Raw genomic sequence first — 17,802 nt, 5'->3', positions numbered from 1 at the left:
CCTGGGCTACATAAAGCAGCAGCAAAAACAGTATGAGAACCTTCCTCAACAAAGTGGAAGGCAGGATGTTGGAGTGGGGGTGGGGAGTCCCTGGGGGGCTGGTGGCTCACACCTTTAATCCCAGCACTCGGGAGGCAGAGGGAGGTGGATCTCTGTAAATTCGAGGCCAGCCTGGTCTACAAAGCGAGTTCCAGGACAGCCAGAGCTACACAGAGAAACCCTGTCTCAAAAAACAGAAAAACCCAACAACAACAAAACCCAAAAAACAAAAACAAACAAAACAACAACAACAACAGCCAGGCATGGTGGCGCACGCCTTTAATCCCAGCACTCAGGAGGCAGAGGCAGACAGATCACTGTGAGTTCGAGGCCAGCCTGGTCTACAGAGTGAGCCCAGGACAGCCAAGGCTACACAGAGAAACCCTGTCTGGAAAAACAAAACACAACAAAAACAAAGCATGCAGAACATACTGAGAAGAAAAGGAAGGAATAGGGGCCTGGAGAGATGGCTCAGAGGTTAAGAGCACTGCCTGCTCTTCCCGAGGACCTGAGTTCAATTCCCGGCAACCACATGGTGGCTCACAGCCATCTGCAATGTGATCTGGTAACCTCTTCTGGCATGCAGGTGTACACTGTATACATAATAAGTAAATACATCTTTTTTTTTTTTTTTAAGGAAGGACTAAAGCCACAGCGGACAGTTTCAATAAAGAACTGTGTGCAGGCCTTGTTCTAGGCAGTGGAGGGCAGCAGAGAACATCATAATAGGAACCCCACCTGCTGAACCGCCCTTTCAAAGGCATGAAGAGTCCATCTTTTAGTTCTTTGAATACTCGACAAACTCATTCCCACTCTGGTGTTTGGCTACGTTGCCCCCTCTTCCTGCAATACACACCCTCCAAACCCTCCCAGAGTATGTGTTCCTGCAGTTCTTACCTCACGGGTCACCTTCACAGAGAAGCCTTACCCACACCAGCCTTTATTTATGGAAAACAGTAATGCAGGGGTAGTAGCTACAATCCAAGCTACTCCAAAGGCTGAAGCAGAAAAATGGACTGAGCCCAGGAGGTGGAAGTCAGCCTGGGCAGCGTCTCAAGATCTCATCTTAAAGAGAAAGAAAAGGAGGCCTGGTGTGGTGGCGCACACCTTTAATTCCAGCACTTGGGAGGCAGAGGCAGGCTGATGGCTGTGAGTTCAAGGCCAGCCTGGTCTACAAAGCAACTCCAGGACAGCCAAGGCTAATACAGAGAGATCCTGTCTCGAAAAACCAAAAAAAAAAAAAAAAAAAAAAAAAAAAAAGGAAAAAAAGGCAACTTGATCCTGTCTTCACTGTCTGTCCTCATTCTACTTCATCGCCACCAGAAAAAAACCTCTATTTGCCGGACATGGTGGAGCATGCACGCCTTTAATCCTAGATTTGGGACGCAGAGGCAGGTGGATTGCTGTGAGTTCTAGGCCAGCCAGGACAGCCCATGCTAACACAAAGAGACCCTGTCTCAAAAAAAAAAAAGAGAGAGAGAGAGAGAGAGAGAAAGAAAGAAAAAAGAAAACCTCTATTTGCCGGGCATGATATGTCACACTTGTTACCTCAACACTAGGGACACTAAGACAGGAGGAATAAGACTCAAGGACTGCTTGGGCCACCTACGTAACAAGATCCTATCTCAAAATTAAGACAAAACAGTTTGTATCTATTTATTTAGTAGTATATCTGTACTTACACTTAATATAGTTACTTTACTAAATGTACAGAGGCATACTACCATATTTATATTACCATATACATGTATGTTATATGTATAAGGTGGTACCTAGGTTATATACATGATACAAAATATATAAAATGTTTACTATTATATATTTATTTACATGTGACCTGTTTTTACTACTTGTTTACTACTATGTAATTTTAAATTATACATCATTATATTTCTATACAATCTTACACATTTATGTTAAAGGACAGATGTTTATATACGTCTCATAATATGTATCCTTTTCTCGCTTCAGCTTCCTCTTTGTAAGTTAGGAATAATTAGCTCCTATGTAGTAAGTATTAAATTGAATGGGGAGGGAGAATTCAGGAGGCTGAAGAGATGGCTCAGCAGTTAAGAACGCTTACTTGTCACTCTTCCATAGGACCCAGGTTTGAGTCCCTGCACCCACATGGCAGCTAAAATTACCAGTAACTCCAGTCCCATGAGATCCACTGCCCTCTTCTAGCCTTGGAAGGCACTAGGCATGCATTTGATTCTCTGTGTTTGTTGGATTATTCTTTTTTTTCGAGACAGGGTTTCTCTGTGTAGCCTTGGCTGTTCTAGACTCACTTTGTACACCAGGCTGGCCTCAAACTCACAGCGATCCGTCTGCCTCTGCCTCCCGAGTGCTGGGATAAAAGGCATACGCCGCCACCACCACCTGGCTGTGGATTGGATTTTTAAAGGTAATAGATATTCAAAATAGATCACTTCCTAATTAGCCTATTGTATTTCACTCATTTTCTATATTCTTGAAGCCATTTCTCCTATGAATATGGTTGATTTAATAATAATGGTGTACTGCTGCACCTGTGCTCAGACTACACATGAGTCACTTAAAATCTGACCAGATGATAGATAATACGTAAGCCATGGAAATTAACAAATGCTACGAACAGATCCAACCCTCCACGCTGCCAAAAGCCAGTTTACCAGCGCGCCACTGACAACACTTAGAATAGTGGCTAATGCACGGTAAATGCTGTTTCGATGACTGTATTTTATGCACTAGGTCACAACAGATGAGCACACACATATATGCTTTAAACTTGTATTTTCTTTATATATGTATCTGTGGTTTTATTTATGTATTTATTTGGGGAGGAGGTGCGTGCCACAGCGTACATGTGGGGGCGTGGTCAAAGGACAATTTGTAGGAGTCCTCCTTATACCTTGTGCGTCGGAGAAATTGAACTCCGGTCAGATTTGCCGGCAAGAGTCTTTTCCCAGTGTGCTTTGTCGCAAATCCATAGATGCGCTTTTTGTTTGTGCGTGAGGGTTACAATGTTTCAAAAGAATTATTCGGAAAATATACAATTAGGACAGGTGCAATCCTTCTAATTCTCCGACTAACACCATGAATTCTGCGTCTGTAATTATCTCCATTTTTCGGATGAGGAAGCTAAAGTTCTGAGGTGGCAAAATTGAAAGCACTTTATTCGTTGCACGCGGTAGCTGCCTGATCAGCCTACGTTCGCAACACCTTCCCTCCACCGCATGGTTACGCCCCTACCTCTTGCGTAACTCCCTTCCGGCCAGACTTAAAGAAAAAAAGGCGTGGTCGTGTCGGCTGAATTTTGGGAAATGTAGTACGTAGGCTCAATAACCGCATTGTAAAAAGAGGAGGCTAAATAAGTTATCTTGGTCTCCTTTTTCTTGCTTTTTTTGTGTGAGTGCGCGGAGGGGCCAAGTTCTCTCTTTGTAGCCCAGACTGGCTGACAACTCGTGATCTTGCCGCCTCGCCTTCCTGAGTGCAAATATACGACCTTGGCTTTGAAACAAAGAACAAAGAGCCAGTTCACGTGCCTTGGCAACAGTATTGCCCAAAAAATGTCAGATGCATTATGGGAACTGCAGTTCCTGTGACCCGGATATGTCGACACGAGCTGACGAGCTGACGAAACGTCTTTCGTTCTGTACTGATCTGGACCTCCGTGGAACTTAAACTGTTTCACAATGCAAAGTTTACCACGTTGTAACAATCTCTAGGCATGTGCGACAGGTCGACTCCGAACACCAACTGGAGCCCTACCTTTTCTTACCGGTTTGCACACTCTTCTGGAGGCTGGAGATCCAGCTCCGTCCCTATTCACGAGCTGAGGTAGGTACTGGGGCACCGGGGACTTGAACTGGGATCAAGACTAGATGGAGCATGCCTGCCCTGTCCACGACTCGGAATGAGAGGGTCCACTCTCGGTGCTGCAGCTGCTGTAGTTCGGGCAAGCCCTGGGAAGCCTGCGTCGAACAGGGATCTAGAATGCTGAGTGAACTCTAGGGGTGTGCAGCACGCAGCTACACAACTGCTCTGCTATCCGCGGGGCCGCCTTGAGAGGAATTGGGTGGTCCTGATAGGATGATGAACTTTGGGGCCACGAAGATGGACTTAGGGCTTGTTAATAAAAGATGAGTCTTTAGGACTGGAGAGATGGCTCAGCGGCTAAGAGCACGGTCTGCTCTTCCAGAAGTCCTGAGTTCAATTCCCAGCAACCACGTGGTGCCTCCCAACCATCTACACCGGAATCTGATGCCTTCTGGCATCCGGCATGCAGGTGTACATGCAGATGGAGCACTCCTACATAAAATAAATAAATAAAATGTTTTTTTAAAAGCCGGGCGGTGGTGGCGCACGCCTTTAATCCCAGCACTCCGGAGGCAGAGGCAGGTGGATCGCTGTGAGTTTGAGGCCAGCCTGGTCTACAAAGTGAGTCCAGGACAACCAAGGCTACCCAGAGAGATCCTGTCTTGAAAAAAAAAAACAACCAAAAATTGTTTTAAATAAAAATTAGAAGGAAAAGGAGAGATGAGTCTTTAAGGTATTAGATGTGTGGCGCTGTGTCCACGGGGAAAATAAGAAAGGCTTAGTAATAGTTTAGTTGAGTTGTTCATGGAGACGGGTAGAGTGTGCTCACTGCAACCAATGAATGAAGGAATTAGTAATGAGAGTGTATGAGCCCTGAGAGGAGAGTGGTGGCTATTTAGCAGTTTACATAGTACTTGATAATGATGAGGTTATGGGGAGAATAACAGAGACGGGTACGCAGGGTGATAAAAGGACTAGTGGGGTCATTGATTAAAGGAGAAAGAGAATCTGGCTATTGATATAAAGGATACTGAAGGCCACTCATGTGGTCGCTGAGAGGGTTGGTAGGACGGCTGAGTTAATGGAGCTGGTAAGTTGGTATAATAGAGACCTAAGAGGTCACAATGCTCTAGGCACTGGTGGGGATGGAGGTGGTAATAACTAATGACTGGAGGCCTCAGTCCACAGTGATGGGGGCCAATGTGATGAGCAAAGGGGCCTGAGAGGTCCTGATGAGGCACTTAGGGGGGCCCTGGCTGAGCTTTAGTCTCTAGGTGTCGAACGAGCTGTCACAGGAACTCAGCTGTCCCTTGTTTTCTCTGGCCTGGGCAGGTAGCTGGGATCCTACTACCCTGTTTACTCCTACAGGACCGCATGAGCTCACTGCCTACCAGCAACGGGAGATGGGCCGGACATCAAAAGATAAACGGGATGTCTACTACCGCCTGGCCAAGGAGAATGGCTGGCGAGCCCGGAGCGCTTTCAAGCTACTTCAACTTGATGAGGAATTCCAGCTCTTCCAAGGTGCCTGATTTGGTGGCCAAGTGACCTGGGAGTGGAGCGAACGCTTGCTTCTACGGGGCTCCCTGGAGTGGGCAGGCTACCTTGGATGGAAGATGTCTGGGGCAGGGAGGCAGGGAAGAAGATGGACCACAAACTGTACAGGAGGTGGCACGAGGGCAGTGGGTAGACATAGAGAGGAGGTTAGAAAGGTCTATGCAGCTGACCGGTATGTGGTCTCTGTGTATGCACAGGTGTGAAACGAGCAGTTGACCTGTGTGCAGCCCCAGGTAGCTGGAGTCAGGTGCTGAGCCAGAAGATCGGGTAAGCGGAGGTCGAGAAGGGGTGACCTGGTGGGAGGAAAGGCCGGGAGGACAGACTGCTGACACGGAGACTGTATTGTCCACAGGGGCCAGAGTTCCGGTCAGGTGGTGGCTGTGGACTTGCAGGCCATGGCTCCCCTCCCAGGTGTGACACAGATACAGGGGGACATCACTCAGGTGAGAGCATGACTGAGATTATTGGTGTTATCCTCAGTGAAGGCTCCACTTGGGGGGCTATGGAAAGTAGGAAAGAAAAAAAAAGCAATAAAAACAGAGAAAGGCTATGTAATCCCTGGATTTAGAAAGCTGAGGGTGAGAGATGAGTAAAAAGCTAGCTGAGGTATATAATGAGACGGTAGCTCAAAATCTTTTAAAAAGGAAAGGAAAAAAAAAAAAGGATTGCAAGGTGGCTTCAGCAGGTAAAGCTGCTTGCCTACAAACCAGATGACTGAACTCAATCGCAAAAGTTCTCCTCTGACCGCCCCGTGCACACAGTTGCACATGCACCTAAACGCGCGCGCGCGCGCACACACACACACACATTAAAGGAATAAATAAATGCAGTTTTGAAATATTTCAGAGGCTAGGGAGATGATTCAACAGTTAAGAGCTCTGGCTGCTTCTCCAGGGGATCTAGGGTCACTTCAGAACACCCACACAATGGTTCACAAGTGTCTGTAGCCTTAGTCCCAAGGGAATCCCCCCCACCCCACCCCCACCCCATTTAGATGGTGGCGCACACCTTTAATCTCAACATGCAAGAGGCAGAGGGATCTCTGAGTTCAAGGCCTGCCTGGTCTATAAAATGAGTCTAGGACAGTCAGGCTGTTATACAGAGAAACCCTGTCTCAAAAAAAAGAAAAAAGAAAAAAAGCCTTTTTTTAAAAAAAAACCCACTTTTAATTAGTTGATTGATTTGTTGTGTGTACATAAGCAGGTGTTTGTGTGCCGTGGTATGCATGTAGAGGCCAGAGGGGCACAGCTTGGAGGGGTCAGTTTTCTCCTTCTACTATGTGAGTTCCAGAGATGGAACTCTGGCTCACCAGGCCTGGCAGCAAGTGCCTTTACCTGCTAAGCTACTTCACCAACGTCTTTTTAAAAAAAAAAATTTTTTTTTTTGAAGAAAAAAAAAATAAAGAGGAGGGGACTTGAGATATAACTTAGGGCTTCTAGAACACTTGTGTAGCATAAGCAAAGCATGCTGGGATCTCTCCCGCTATGAGAGACAGAAAGTGAGGAAGGTTAACAGCCGACCAACAGCTTATATTGCAGAGACACCAAAAGATGATGAGGATGGGGCCCCAGATATGGAGCCTGTGTCTTAGGCAAAGCCTACGAACATGGCTGTCCCAGAGGCTTGGAGGCTGGAGCCATGGGCAGGTGGGATTTGAGGGTGAGGGCAGCAAGAGAGGCACTGAGACCACTCACCCACACACCCCTTTCTCCCTAGCTTTCCACTGCCAAGGAGATCATCCAGCACTTTGAGGGCTGCCCTGCTGACCTAGTCGTGTGTGACGGGGCTCCTGATGGTAAATGGGGTGTGGAAGTGACCTCTGTCTCCTAGCTCAGTTTTTTTTTTCCCTCCCGCTTTCTCTTTGCTCTCACCATTTCCCCTTTTCTGGCAATTTCTCCCTACCTCTGCTCTCTTCTCCCCGCCTTTTGAGCCTTTTTATGGTACTGGAAATGGATAGACTTTGACGTATGCTAGGCAAGCATTCTGCAGCTGAGGTACCTCCTGCCCTTCAGCTCTGCGCTTTTCCTTTAACCTCCAGCCTTCTCGTTTGACTGCCTGTCTGGTCCTATGCTCTTTCCTTTTTCTTTTTTTTTTTTCCAGCCATCTATTCAAAACATTTTCTGAGCACATGTTGTGTTGGGAAAGTGTACATAAATAAATTGCACTGACCTCTGGCCTTGTGAAATGGGTGTTCTAGTGTGAATGCATAAAAAAAAAAAAGACACTTGAGCAGATGGCTCAGTGCCCATGATTCCCAGACTTGGGAGACTGAAGCCGAAAGTTCACTAGACCTCAAGGTCAGCCTGGACTAGAAAGGCTCCGTCTCAAAATAAAAATAAAAATAAGGGCGTGGGGGATGGGCTTTCTAGTTAAGAGTGCTTGCTGTTCTTCCAGGGATGGGAGCCATCCATGCCTGTAGCTTCAACTCCAGAGGATCTGCCATCTTCTTTGGGCCTCCATGGGTACACACACATGTCACATATAAAACAGACATACATACATTTTTTTTTAAATTAAATATGCCTGGTCTACAAAGTGAGTCCAAGGCTACACAGAGAAACCCTGTCTCGGGGAAAAAAAATTTAAATATGCAAAACCAGTAACTATACAATTTTTAGTACAAAGATAAATAAAACAAAAACGGTGATAGATACCACAGGGAAGTCACTGAAACAGGCTCAGGAGGTAAAAACTACCTGTGAGAATTTTAAATAAAGTAGACAAGAAAGGCCTCATTGGTGTGACAGCAAAAAGAATTGCTAAGGGGCTATGCTGACGGGCTGACAGTTACAATATTGCTCTTGGTACTGAGAACTTGGGAAACCCCCTGATGGTTGTGGGGGGGGAGGACTACTTGGCTGGTACTGTGACCATATCTCTAAGGCTTCTTGAGCAGCGTGAGGGGCAGAGGTAGAAGCAGGGACCGCAGGAGGAGGTGGTCACTGCAGTAGTGCAAAAGAGTGACCTACAACAGTGGTGCCTCCAGTGACAGGCCAGAAAGGTCGCATTTTAGCTGGATTTGCTAAAGTCTGGAATGCGAGACTATGGGGTGGGGCAGAGTTGGCCACAGGGACTAAGGTCAATGATGTGAATCACTGGAAGGGATCAGATGAGCTGAGAAACACAGGAACTGATGGAGAAGCAAGTTGAAATTGGGCTTTGAGCCTGTTGAGCCTATGGGGCTGGTCTGTAAAGAAAGGTCAGAGGAGCCATCTGGGTTAAAGGTAGAAATGCTAGTGCTGCCTATGGGACAACTAATTCCCGGAATCAAAATGACTTCCCAGCTTGCTAGAGCCTCAGGGTTCAAATCCAGCTGAAAGGCACTGCTGTTTCCAGAACCTTAGCAGTAAGAGGCCCTAAAAATGGCATTAGTTGAGTGGTTTGTTTGGTTGTTTGGGTTTTTGGGGGGGGGGGTTGGTTTTTTTTTTTTCCTGAGGGGTGGGGGTCGGGGAAATCGAGACAGGGTTTCTTTGTGTAACAGCTCTGGCTGTCCTAGACTCACTTTGTAGACCAGGCTGGCCTCGAACTCACAGTGATCCACCTGCCTCTGCCTCCCGAGTGCTGGGATTAAAGTCGTGCGCCACCATGCCCAGCATATCTTTCGTTTTCTAATCTCTGATCTAAGAAGACATATCAAATCAGAGGGTCCCCTAACCATCTGCTTCTCTTGCTACAGTCACTGGCCTCCATGATGTGGATGAGTACATGCAGGCCCAGCTTCTGCTAGCTGTGAGTAAAGCCTGGTTGCCACCCTGACCCTCCTTGGGCCCCTCTTTGACAACTTCCGCCTCTACCTCCACCTTACCGTACATCTGTCCTTTCCCTAGGCTCTCAACATTGCCACACATGTCTTGAAGCTAGGGGGCTGCTTTGTAGCCAAGGTGAGCCTTGGAATACCTGGGGGAGTGTTAAGAAAGGTCCCAGGCTGCCTGGCGTGGTGGCGCACGCCTTTTATCCCAGCACTCGGGAGGCAGAAGCAGGCGGATCTCTGTGAGTTCGAGGCCAGCCTGGTCTACAAAGTGAGCCTAGAATAGCCAAGGCTACACAGAGAAACCCGTCTCGGAAGAAAAAAAAAAGGAAAAGGAAAGAAAGAAAAAGAACAAAAGGGGGGGGAAATCCCAGAGGTGGGGGAAGGGCGCCCGTACCTCTCCATCTTGCCTTCCACGCTCTCCAGATATTCCGAGGCCGAGACGTAACGCTGCTCTACAGCCAGCTGCGCATCTTCTTCTCCAGTGTGCTCTGTGCCAAGCCCAAGAGCAGCCGGAATTCCAGCATCGGTCAGTGGCATGGGGGCCTGATGATAGGCAGGGGGGTGATTGGCCATGTGTCTATACAAGGTTGAGGTGACAGAGAGCCACTGCTCACCCCAGGTTCTCCCCACCCCCCTACTTCCACAGAGGCCTTCGCTGTTTGTCGGGGTTATGACCCTCCTGAGGGCTTCATTCCAGACCTGACCAGACCCCTGCTGGACCACTCCTACGGTGAGGCCCAGAGCTGGTGGCCCATGCCTGGGGAACCTGCACCAGCCACAAGCACCACGTGTCTCTTGGGAGCCCTCAGTCTCACACCCTGGCGGCAGTTCCGCTCCTGCTCTTAGTCCTGGTGGAAGTTCCTTTTTCTTTTTCTTTTTTTTTTTCTTTTTCTTTTTTTTTTTTTTTAACGTTTTTCAAGACAGGGTTTCTCTATGTAGCCTTGGCTTTGTAGACCAGGCTAGCCTCGAACTCACAGTGATCCATCTGCCTCTACCTCTTGAGTGCTGAGATTACAGGCATGAGCCACCACGCCCAGCTGGCTCCTGGTGGAAATTCTATTGCAGCAAACTAAGCATTCACCCAAGGAAGACCCTATCTGTCTATCTTAGGAAAACCCTCAGACTGCCCTCCGGGTAGAAACCACTCCTGTGTTACACATGTTCTCTGTGCAGGTCTGTAACCTCAAACCTGATGGGCAAAGCAGAGCCTGTCTCCATAGATCCTATTTGAGTGAGACAAGGTCCTGGTAGAATGTGCTGATAAAGGGCAGTGGTGGCGCACACCTTTAATCCTAGCACTGGGGAGGCAGAGGCAGGCGGATCACTGTGAGTTCCAAGCCAGCCTGGTCTACAAAGCGAGTCTAGGACAACCAAGGCTACACAGAGAAACCCTGTCTCGAAAAACCAAAAGGTGGTGGGGGTTAGGGGGCGCTATGAAGGTGATCTGTACCAGTTGATGATGAAACATGACAGGGTTGGGGGATGTACCTCATTCAGTACTGCTGCAGCCTGTATCATAACTGGCCCTGCCCTCAGCCTTCACCCTGTTTCTTTCTAAGATTCAGATTTCAACCAGCTAGATGGTCCCAGCCGTTTTATTGTGCCCTTTGTGACCTGCGGGGACCTCAGCGCCTACGATTCAGATCGCAGTTACCCTCTGGATGTGAGTGTCCAACCATCAGGACATGGGTCAGGGAGCCTTGTCCTAGATTCCTCGGATCCTTATCACCCTTCCCCCCCCCCCCGCCCCCACTGCCTCTTGCATCCCACAGCTAGAAGATGGCTCCGAGTACAAATACACCCCGCCCACACAGCCCCCCATCGCACCCCCATACGAGGAGGCCTGTAAATTGAAGAAGAATAGACAGCTGGCCAAGGAGTTCCTCCCCCAGGAACGCTGCATCAGCAGAGTAGACAGCTTGCCCCAGCCTCTGGCTGGCCCTCAATGCCACACCCTGCTGGCTCCCAAGGTATGGATGTTCACCTCTGAGCCCACCATGTCCCTGTTTCTGACTCACACAGGTTTTTTTCCTGCCTTATCTGGAAGTCAGTCTGGCAGTGGTGGCGCGGGCCGTTAATCCCAGCACATGGGAGACAGGCAGGTGGATCTCTGAGTTGGAAGCCAGCCTGGTCCACAAAGAGAGACCAGGACAACCAAGGCTACACAGAGACCCTGTCTCTTTCTAAAATCATCATCATCAGGAGGTCAGCCCATTGACAAATGGGAAAATGTAACCAAGGAGCTGAGTCCCTTTTCTTTCTCTTCAACAGGTAGAAGACAATGAAATGAATTGTTCACCTTAACAAATTAAGGTAAATTTGCCTTTTTTCTAAAGTTGAAATAAAGGGTACTTTTAGGAGAAATCTGATACAGGACTGCAAGCTGGCTCAGTGGATAAGAGCAGGTATTGGTCTTGCAGAAGGTCTGAGTTTGGTTCTCAGCACCCATGTCTGGCAGCTCACAAATGCTTATGGCTTCACCTCCAAGGAATTGGACAGCTCGTGCCACTTTGGTACCTACATTCCCAAACACATACCCAGGATACACACATACAATTAAAGTAATAAAAAGCCTGTGGATGTGGTGGTGCTCACCTTTAATCCCAGCAGTTGAGAGAGCGGGGAGAAGCAAGCAGATCTCTATATGTTTGAGTTTAGCATGCTCTGAATAGTTCCAGGCCAGTCAAGCCTACACAATGAGAGCCTGTCTGTTAAAAAAAAAAAGAAAGAAAGAAAAAAGAAAAGAAAAGGAAATCCCTCAATGGGTTGGAGATACAGCTCAGTTTGTAGAATGCTTGCCTAAAATGCACAAAACCCTAGGTTAGGTCTCCAGCCACCACATATAAAAAGCCAAGCATAGCGGTGCCTATGACCCTAACATGCAGAAGACGCCATAAAAGGATCAGATTTTCCAGAACATCCTCAGATACTTAGCAGGTCTGAAACCAGCCTGAGCTAGATGAAAGACCACAGTACATTTTTGGTTTTATTTGTTTGTTTGTTTGTTTGTTTGTTTGTTTGTTTTAATTTTTTTGGCTGGGTGTGGTGGTGCATGCCTTTAATCTCACCACTGGGAGGCAGGTGTGGGTAGATCTCTGTGAGTTCAAGGCCAGCCTGGTCTACAAAGAGAGTTTCAGGACAGCCAGAGTTGTTACACAGAGAAACCCTATCTAAAAAAGAAAAAGAAAAAAAAAGGTTGTTGTTTTGTTTTGTTTTTTGTTGTTTCTGGATTTTTTAATTTTTTGAGACAGGGTTTCTCTGTGTACTTGGCTGTCCTGGATTTGCTTTGTAGACCAGGCTGGCCTCGAACTCACAGAGATCTGCCTGCCTCTGCCTCCCACAGTGCTGGGATTAAAGGCATGCGCCACCGCACCCGGCTGCAAGATTATGCCTCTTAATGGTTCCCAGAACAGTTCCAGCAACTGGGCAACATCACCAGAGAAATTCACAAGTCCAAGCTCATCCATAGCTAGATAGCAAGTTTGAGGGCAGCCTGGGCTAAATGACACTCTATATTAAAGAAAAACAAAGTTGGTGCTGTAGAGATGGCATCAGGTGCCCTGGAACTGGGGTTACAGGTAGTTTATCTAGAGTAGCCCCTTAGCTTAACCACCAAACCATCTCTCTAGCCCCCCGCCCATGCCCAAATAATTTGTTAAAGAAAAACAAAGGTTTGGGGATTTTGTTTTTGTTGTTTTTTTTTTTTTCAGTAAATGACTGCTTAGAGTGTATCTGTTCTATGCTTGGAACAGCTTTAAGCCGGTTGAGGAGTTGGTAAATGATTATTGAATGGGGACTTCCAGGCGCTGTCGGTTTAGAGATACAATAGGAAACAAAGACTGAATGTATACATTGTGACTGCTTATAGTGTACTACAAAATAGCAGTTTGGTCAAAGGCAGACAGTGTAAACAACAGTGGTCTCATAAAATACAATGTAGTGAGCCGGGTGCAGTGGCGCACACCTTTAATCCCAGCACTCGGAAAGCAGAGGCAGGTGGATCACTGTGAGTTTGAGCCACCGTAGTCTACAAAGTGAGTCCAGGACAGGCAAGGCTACACAGAGAAACTCTGTCTGGGGCAGGGTGGGGCAGAGCTGGGAGTGGTGGTTCTTGCCTTAATCCCTGCACTCCCGGAGGCAGAGGCAGGCCTGGTCTACAAAGTGAGTCCAGGACAGTCAAGGCTACACAGAGAAACCCTGTCTCGAAAACCAAAAAGAAAAAAAGATAGCACGTAGTGACTTAGTGGCTTCTGTGTTTGTTAAGTTTAGACAATGACAAAGCACCTAGGGTGTGTTTCCCACAGTGGTGCCTTTCCACTAAGATGCATGATTGCACGTGTAAAAGTAATATGTCATACGGGCTATGGGAGGCAGGAAAAAGAAAAACGCAATGAAGAAAATCAGAGAATGTAGACATAGGTATTTGGAGGTGTCCCCCCCAGAGACAAGGTCTCTCTGTGTAGCCTTGGCTGTCCTAGACTCGCTTTGTAGACCAAGCTGGCCTTGAACTCACATCAATCCGCCTGCCTCTGCCTCCCGAGTGCTGGGATTTAAAGGCATGTGCCACCACACCCGGCTCTGGTATTTGGAATTTTAAAAGTATCGTTCTAGCTAGGGAGGCAGAGACATGGAGTTTGTGAGTTTGAGGTCAACCTGGTCTACATAGGAGTTCCAGGACAGTCGGGAGCCGGGGCTATGTAGAAAGAGACCCTGTCTGGGGGTGGGGAGGGGGATCCAAATAAAAGCATTGCTCTAAAAGAGCTTTCTGAGGTAAAGAAAGCACTGAGGGGTTGTAGGGTGAGGACTTGGGCTTATCTAGGAGAAGATCATTCCAGGGAGAAGACATGGCCAAGTTCAGGGGTGAAGCTCCCTGAAAAAGAAAAAGCTAGCTGGTCTGCAGTGGGATGGACCTACCTCTAACTGACATCCCTTTCTGACAGTGGCCTAGCAAGTTACTCACATTTAAGTCTTCTGTTTAAAAAGGGCACCTTAAAAAATTGAAACAGGCCGAGCGTGGTGGCGCGCGCCTTTAATCCCAGCACTCGGGAGGCAGAGGCAGGTGGATCACTGTGAGTTCGAGGCCAGCCTGGTCTACAAAGGGAGTCCAGGACAGCCAAGGCTACACAGAGAAACTCTGTCTCAAAAAAACCAAAAAAAAAAAAAATTGAAACAAAGCCAGGGCGGGTGGCACACACCTTTAATCCCAGCACTGGCACTCGGGAGGCAGAGGCAGACAGATTTCTGTGAGTTCGAGGCCAGCCTGGTCTACATAGTTCCAGGACAGCCAGGGCTACTGAGTGAAATATGATCTTGAAAAACCACACGCAAAACAATTGAAACACAGGGGGCTGACAACCTCCTAATGCACCAGGCACACAGATGTACAAGGCAAAACACCCATACACATAAAATAATTAAACAAATAAGTCATCTAAAAATAATTTTTTTGTTTGGTTTTGGTTTTTGAGACAGGCTTTCTCTTTGTAGGCATGGCTGTCCTGGTCTCCCTTTGTAGACCAGGCTGGCCACGAACTCACTAGAGATCCGCCTGCCTCTGTCTCCCAAATGCTGTTATTAAAGGCATGCCCCACCATGCCTGGGCCCTAAAAAAATAATTTTATTTGAAATATGAGGATTAGACAGCCAGACCAAGATGGAGGCGCACCTGTAATCCCAGCACTGGAAGGCAGAGGCAGACAGATAATCTGAGTTCAAGGCCAGCCTGGTCTACAAAGGGAGGCCAAGACAGCCAAGGCTACACAGAGAAACCCTGTCTAACAGAGAGAGACAGCTCAGTGGTCAAGAGCACTGACTGCCCATTCAGGGGACCAAGGTTAAATTCCCAGCACCACATGGCAGCAACAGTTATCTGTAACTCCAGTTCCGGGGCATCTGATGCCTTTCGGCATTCGTGTTTAGCAACCATGCATGCAATGCATTTACATACATGCAGGCAGATAAAACAGTCATACACATAAAATGAAAATAAATAAATCTTATTTTTTTAATTGAAACAGTCCAGGCATGGTGACACAGACCTTTAATCCCAGCTCACAAGAGACAGTCCAGCCTAGGCTACACAGTGAGACCCTGTCTTTTTTTTAAATATTTTTTATTTAATTTTCATTTATGTGTGTTAGTGTAAGGGTGTCAGATCATGTGGTTACAGTTGTGAGGTGCCATATGGGTGCTGGGAATTGAACCCTGGTCCTTTGGAAGAACACTGAGCCATCTCTCCAACCCCCAAGACCCTGACTTAAGAAAAGCCAAAACTTGGGCTGGAGAGATGGCTCAGTGGTTAAGAGCACTGCCTGCTTTTCCAAAGGACCCAGGTTCAATTCCCAGCAACCACATGGCAGCTCACAACTGTCTGTAACTCCAAGATCTGACACCCTCACACCAATGCACATAAATTTAAAAAAAAAAAAATAACTAAAAAAAAAAAAGAAAAGCCAAAGCCAGAACAGGGCTGGTTCTAAGACAGTAGTAGGGCTTGCCTGACATACATGAGACCCTAGGTTGCTGGCAGTAAAGATGTGCACTACCATGCCCGGTCCTAGCTACTCTTCTAAGAAATTCACTCTAGGGCTGGTAGATGTCTCAGTAGGAAAAAGCTCTTCCTGACAACTAGAATTAAATCCTTATAACACACAAGGTAGAAGGAAAGAACTGACTCCCCCACACACATACACAGCATAAGTAAGTGTAAAAAAAATTTTTTTTCCAGCGCAGTTAGTTCTTGAATGTTTGTAGCCTGTTAAATCCTAGCCTGTTCACGGTGAGGAGCTACACAGCAATGAGAATGAGACTACACTCTGTAATTCACCTTGGCACTCTTTTTGTGTGCGTTTTCCTTTATGTTAGGGGTTTGCAGCAAAAGGCAAACTGGTACCAGCTTAGAAGCTGCTGCCTGCCGGGGAAACCAGAAACTGGCTTGACGCTGCGTGTGTTCGCACGGTAATCCACGGGACCTGAGCGGACAAGCCTAGAGAGGAATCTGCAGCAGCTCTGTGACAAGCAAGAAATGGTGTGCGGAGCTATAGGAGGGGTTTCCTGAGACTGAGCATGCGCCTCTTCTCTAACCCTCTCCGTGGTTTAAACATCAGTGGTTCCGCCAACACCACCATCTTGGAGGAAAGTGTTAATATCACTGCGGTAACTGATCCCAGTCGGCAATAAATCAAAGCTTGTAAAAGCCCTACCTATGCAAGTCGCTTACTTTTTATATGACATTTTACAGGCATCTGAAATACCGCTTGTATTTCTCACTGCTTTGGGTAATGGCATATTTTATAAATTGATCCCATAATTGAATATCCCGTCTATGACTGCACTGATTGGCTGGTCAGGTATTTTTGAGATAACATCTTCCCTTATAGCTTTGGCTGCCCCTCAAACTCAAGGTCCTCCCATGTCAGCCCCCTGAGTGCTAAGATCTATGCCACCAAACCTGGATACTGTATCCCAGCTTTATTTCAATTAAATACATGGTGATAACCGTATCTCAGTGTAACTGGCTTTCATTAGTATTCCTATGTATTTGTATACCTATACAGGTATGCTTTCAAGAACATCCTGTGATGGGCTAGGGATGTGATGGGCTAGGGATGTAGCTTAGTGGTGGGATACTGGCCTAGTATGCACAAGGCTCTGGTTCCATCTTCACTACCACACACAGAAAGAAAAATAAAGTTCTGTTAATGAGATGCAGTGCAAGACCACCACCTATAGTCAGTCCTCTATAGTCTTATAGTCCTAGTTACTCAGGTGCCCAAAATGAGGATCCTGAAGCCCAGAGCTTCAAGGTCAACCTGAGCCCCATTTCAAAAAGAAAGGAAATTTTGAAGCCAAATCTAACTCCCAGGATGTGGAAGACTGAGGCAGGAGAATTGAGTTTGAGGCAAGCCTGAGCTACGAAGTAAGACCCTGGTTCAAAAAAGAAGGACCCAAAATGATGATGATGATGATGATGATGATGATGATGATAGAATTCTATGAAAGAATCCACAGATTTAACAAGACTTCCAAAGGATTTCTCAAACCTTTTTGTTGTTGTATTTTTTTAAAAGGGGTCTCATGTAGCTAAGACTGGCCTCAAACTCAGTGTATACTCAAAAATGACCTTGAACACTGATCCCCCTGTCTCTGTTTCCCATGTACTGACATGTTTCATTGGAAGAAACTGGTTTGTTTTGTTGAGACAGGATTTTTCTGTGTCCTGCTTTATTGACCAGGCTGGCCTCGAACTCACAGAGATCCACCTGTCTCTGCCTCCCGAGTGCTGGGATTAAAGGCGCTCGCCACCACCTCCTGCTCCTTAGAACAAACTTTTTAGGATGAGAGTCTTATCCTACAGCATAACATAGTATAAGTCTCTGATTTCTATCCCCAGCACTACCAATATAAGAAGGGGGAGGGGGAGTTAAGATATGTTTTCTAAAGAAGTGTCAAAGCCTTCCTTGACTGCAATCCTGAATTTCTATAGCCCAACAAGCAAGAGCTGACACGAACTCCCTAAACTATATGGCACCATTTTCTGTGATTTAATCCAGTATCTTTACAAACCCAAGTATGTAATGTGCATCTAGACTTCGGTCTCTGATCACAGAAATAGCCACACCTCTCTGTGTGATTCCAGGAATGCCTGCACCCCCACT

General features: G+C 46.9%; 1 protein-coding gene across 4 annotated transcripts; it reads left to right on the top strand.

Annotated features, from left to right (window-relative positions):
- The first annotated feature begins 3,363 nt into the window (after nucleotides 1-3,363).
- Nucleotides 3,364-16,647, top strand: FTSJ1 (FtsJ RNA 2'-O-methyltransferase 1). Of its 4 annotated transcripts, none has more exons than XM_084790771.1 (13): nucleotides 3,364-3,862; nucleotides 5,174-5,361; nucleotides 5,592-5,661; nucleotides 5,747-5,837; nucleotides 7,111-7,189; nucleotides 9,071-9,123; nucleotides 9,222-9,275; nucleotides 9,569-9,671; nucleotides 9,792-9,875; nucleotides 10,705-10,808; nucleotides 10,918-11,115; nucleotides 11,417-11,458; nucleotides 16,010-16,647. In XM_084790771.1, the coding sequence occupies exons 2-12, from the start codon at nucleotides 5,241-5,243 to the stop codon at nucleotides 11,447-11,449; spliced, it is 990 nt and encodes a 329-aa protein (XP_084646897.1). In that variant the 5' UTR covers nucleotides 3,364-3,862; nucleotides 5,174-5,240; the 3' UTR covers nucleotides 11,450-11,458; nucleotides 16,010-16,647. The 4 variants fall into 4 exon arrangements, with proteins under 4 accessions (XP_084646897.1, XP_084646899.1, XP_084646898.1 ...); XM_084790772.1 differs by having other exon boundaries at nucleotides 3,366-3,858; nucleotides 5,206-5,361; nucleotides 10,711-10,808; XM_084790770.1 differs by having other exon boundaries at nucleotides 3,367-3,858; nucleotides 5,206-5,361.
- The last annotated feature ends 1,155 nt before the right edge of the window (nucleotides 16,648-17,802 follow it).

Source organism: Acomys minous (genome assembly GCF_964271855.1).
Source record: "Acomys minous genome assembly, chromosome: 7".
Taxonomy (NCBI): Eukaryota; Metazoa; Chordata; class Mammalia; order Rodentia; family Muridae; genus Acomys; species Acomys minous.
Note: the sequence above shows the minus strand (reverse complement) of the source record. Positions and strands in the feature narration are given on the sequence as shown.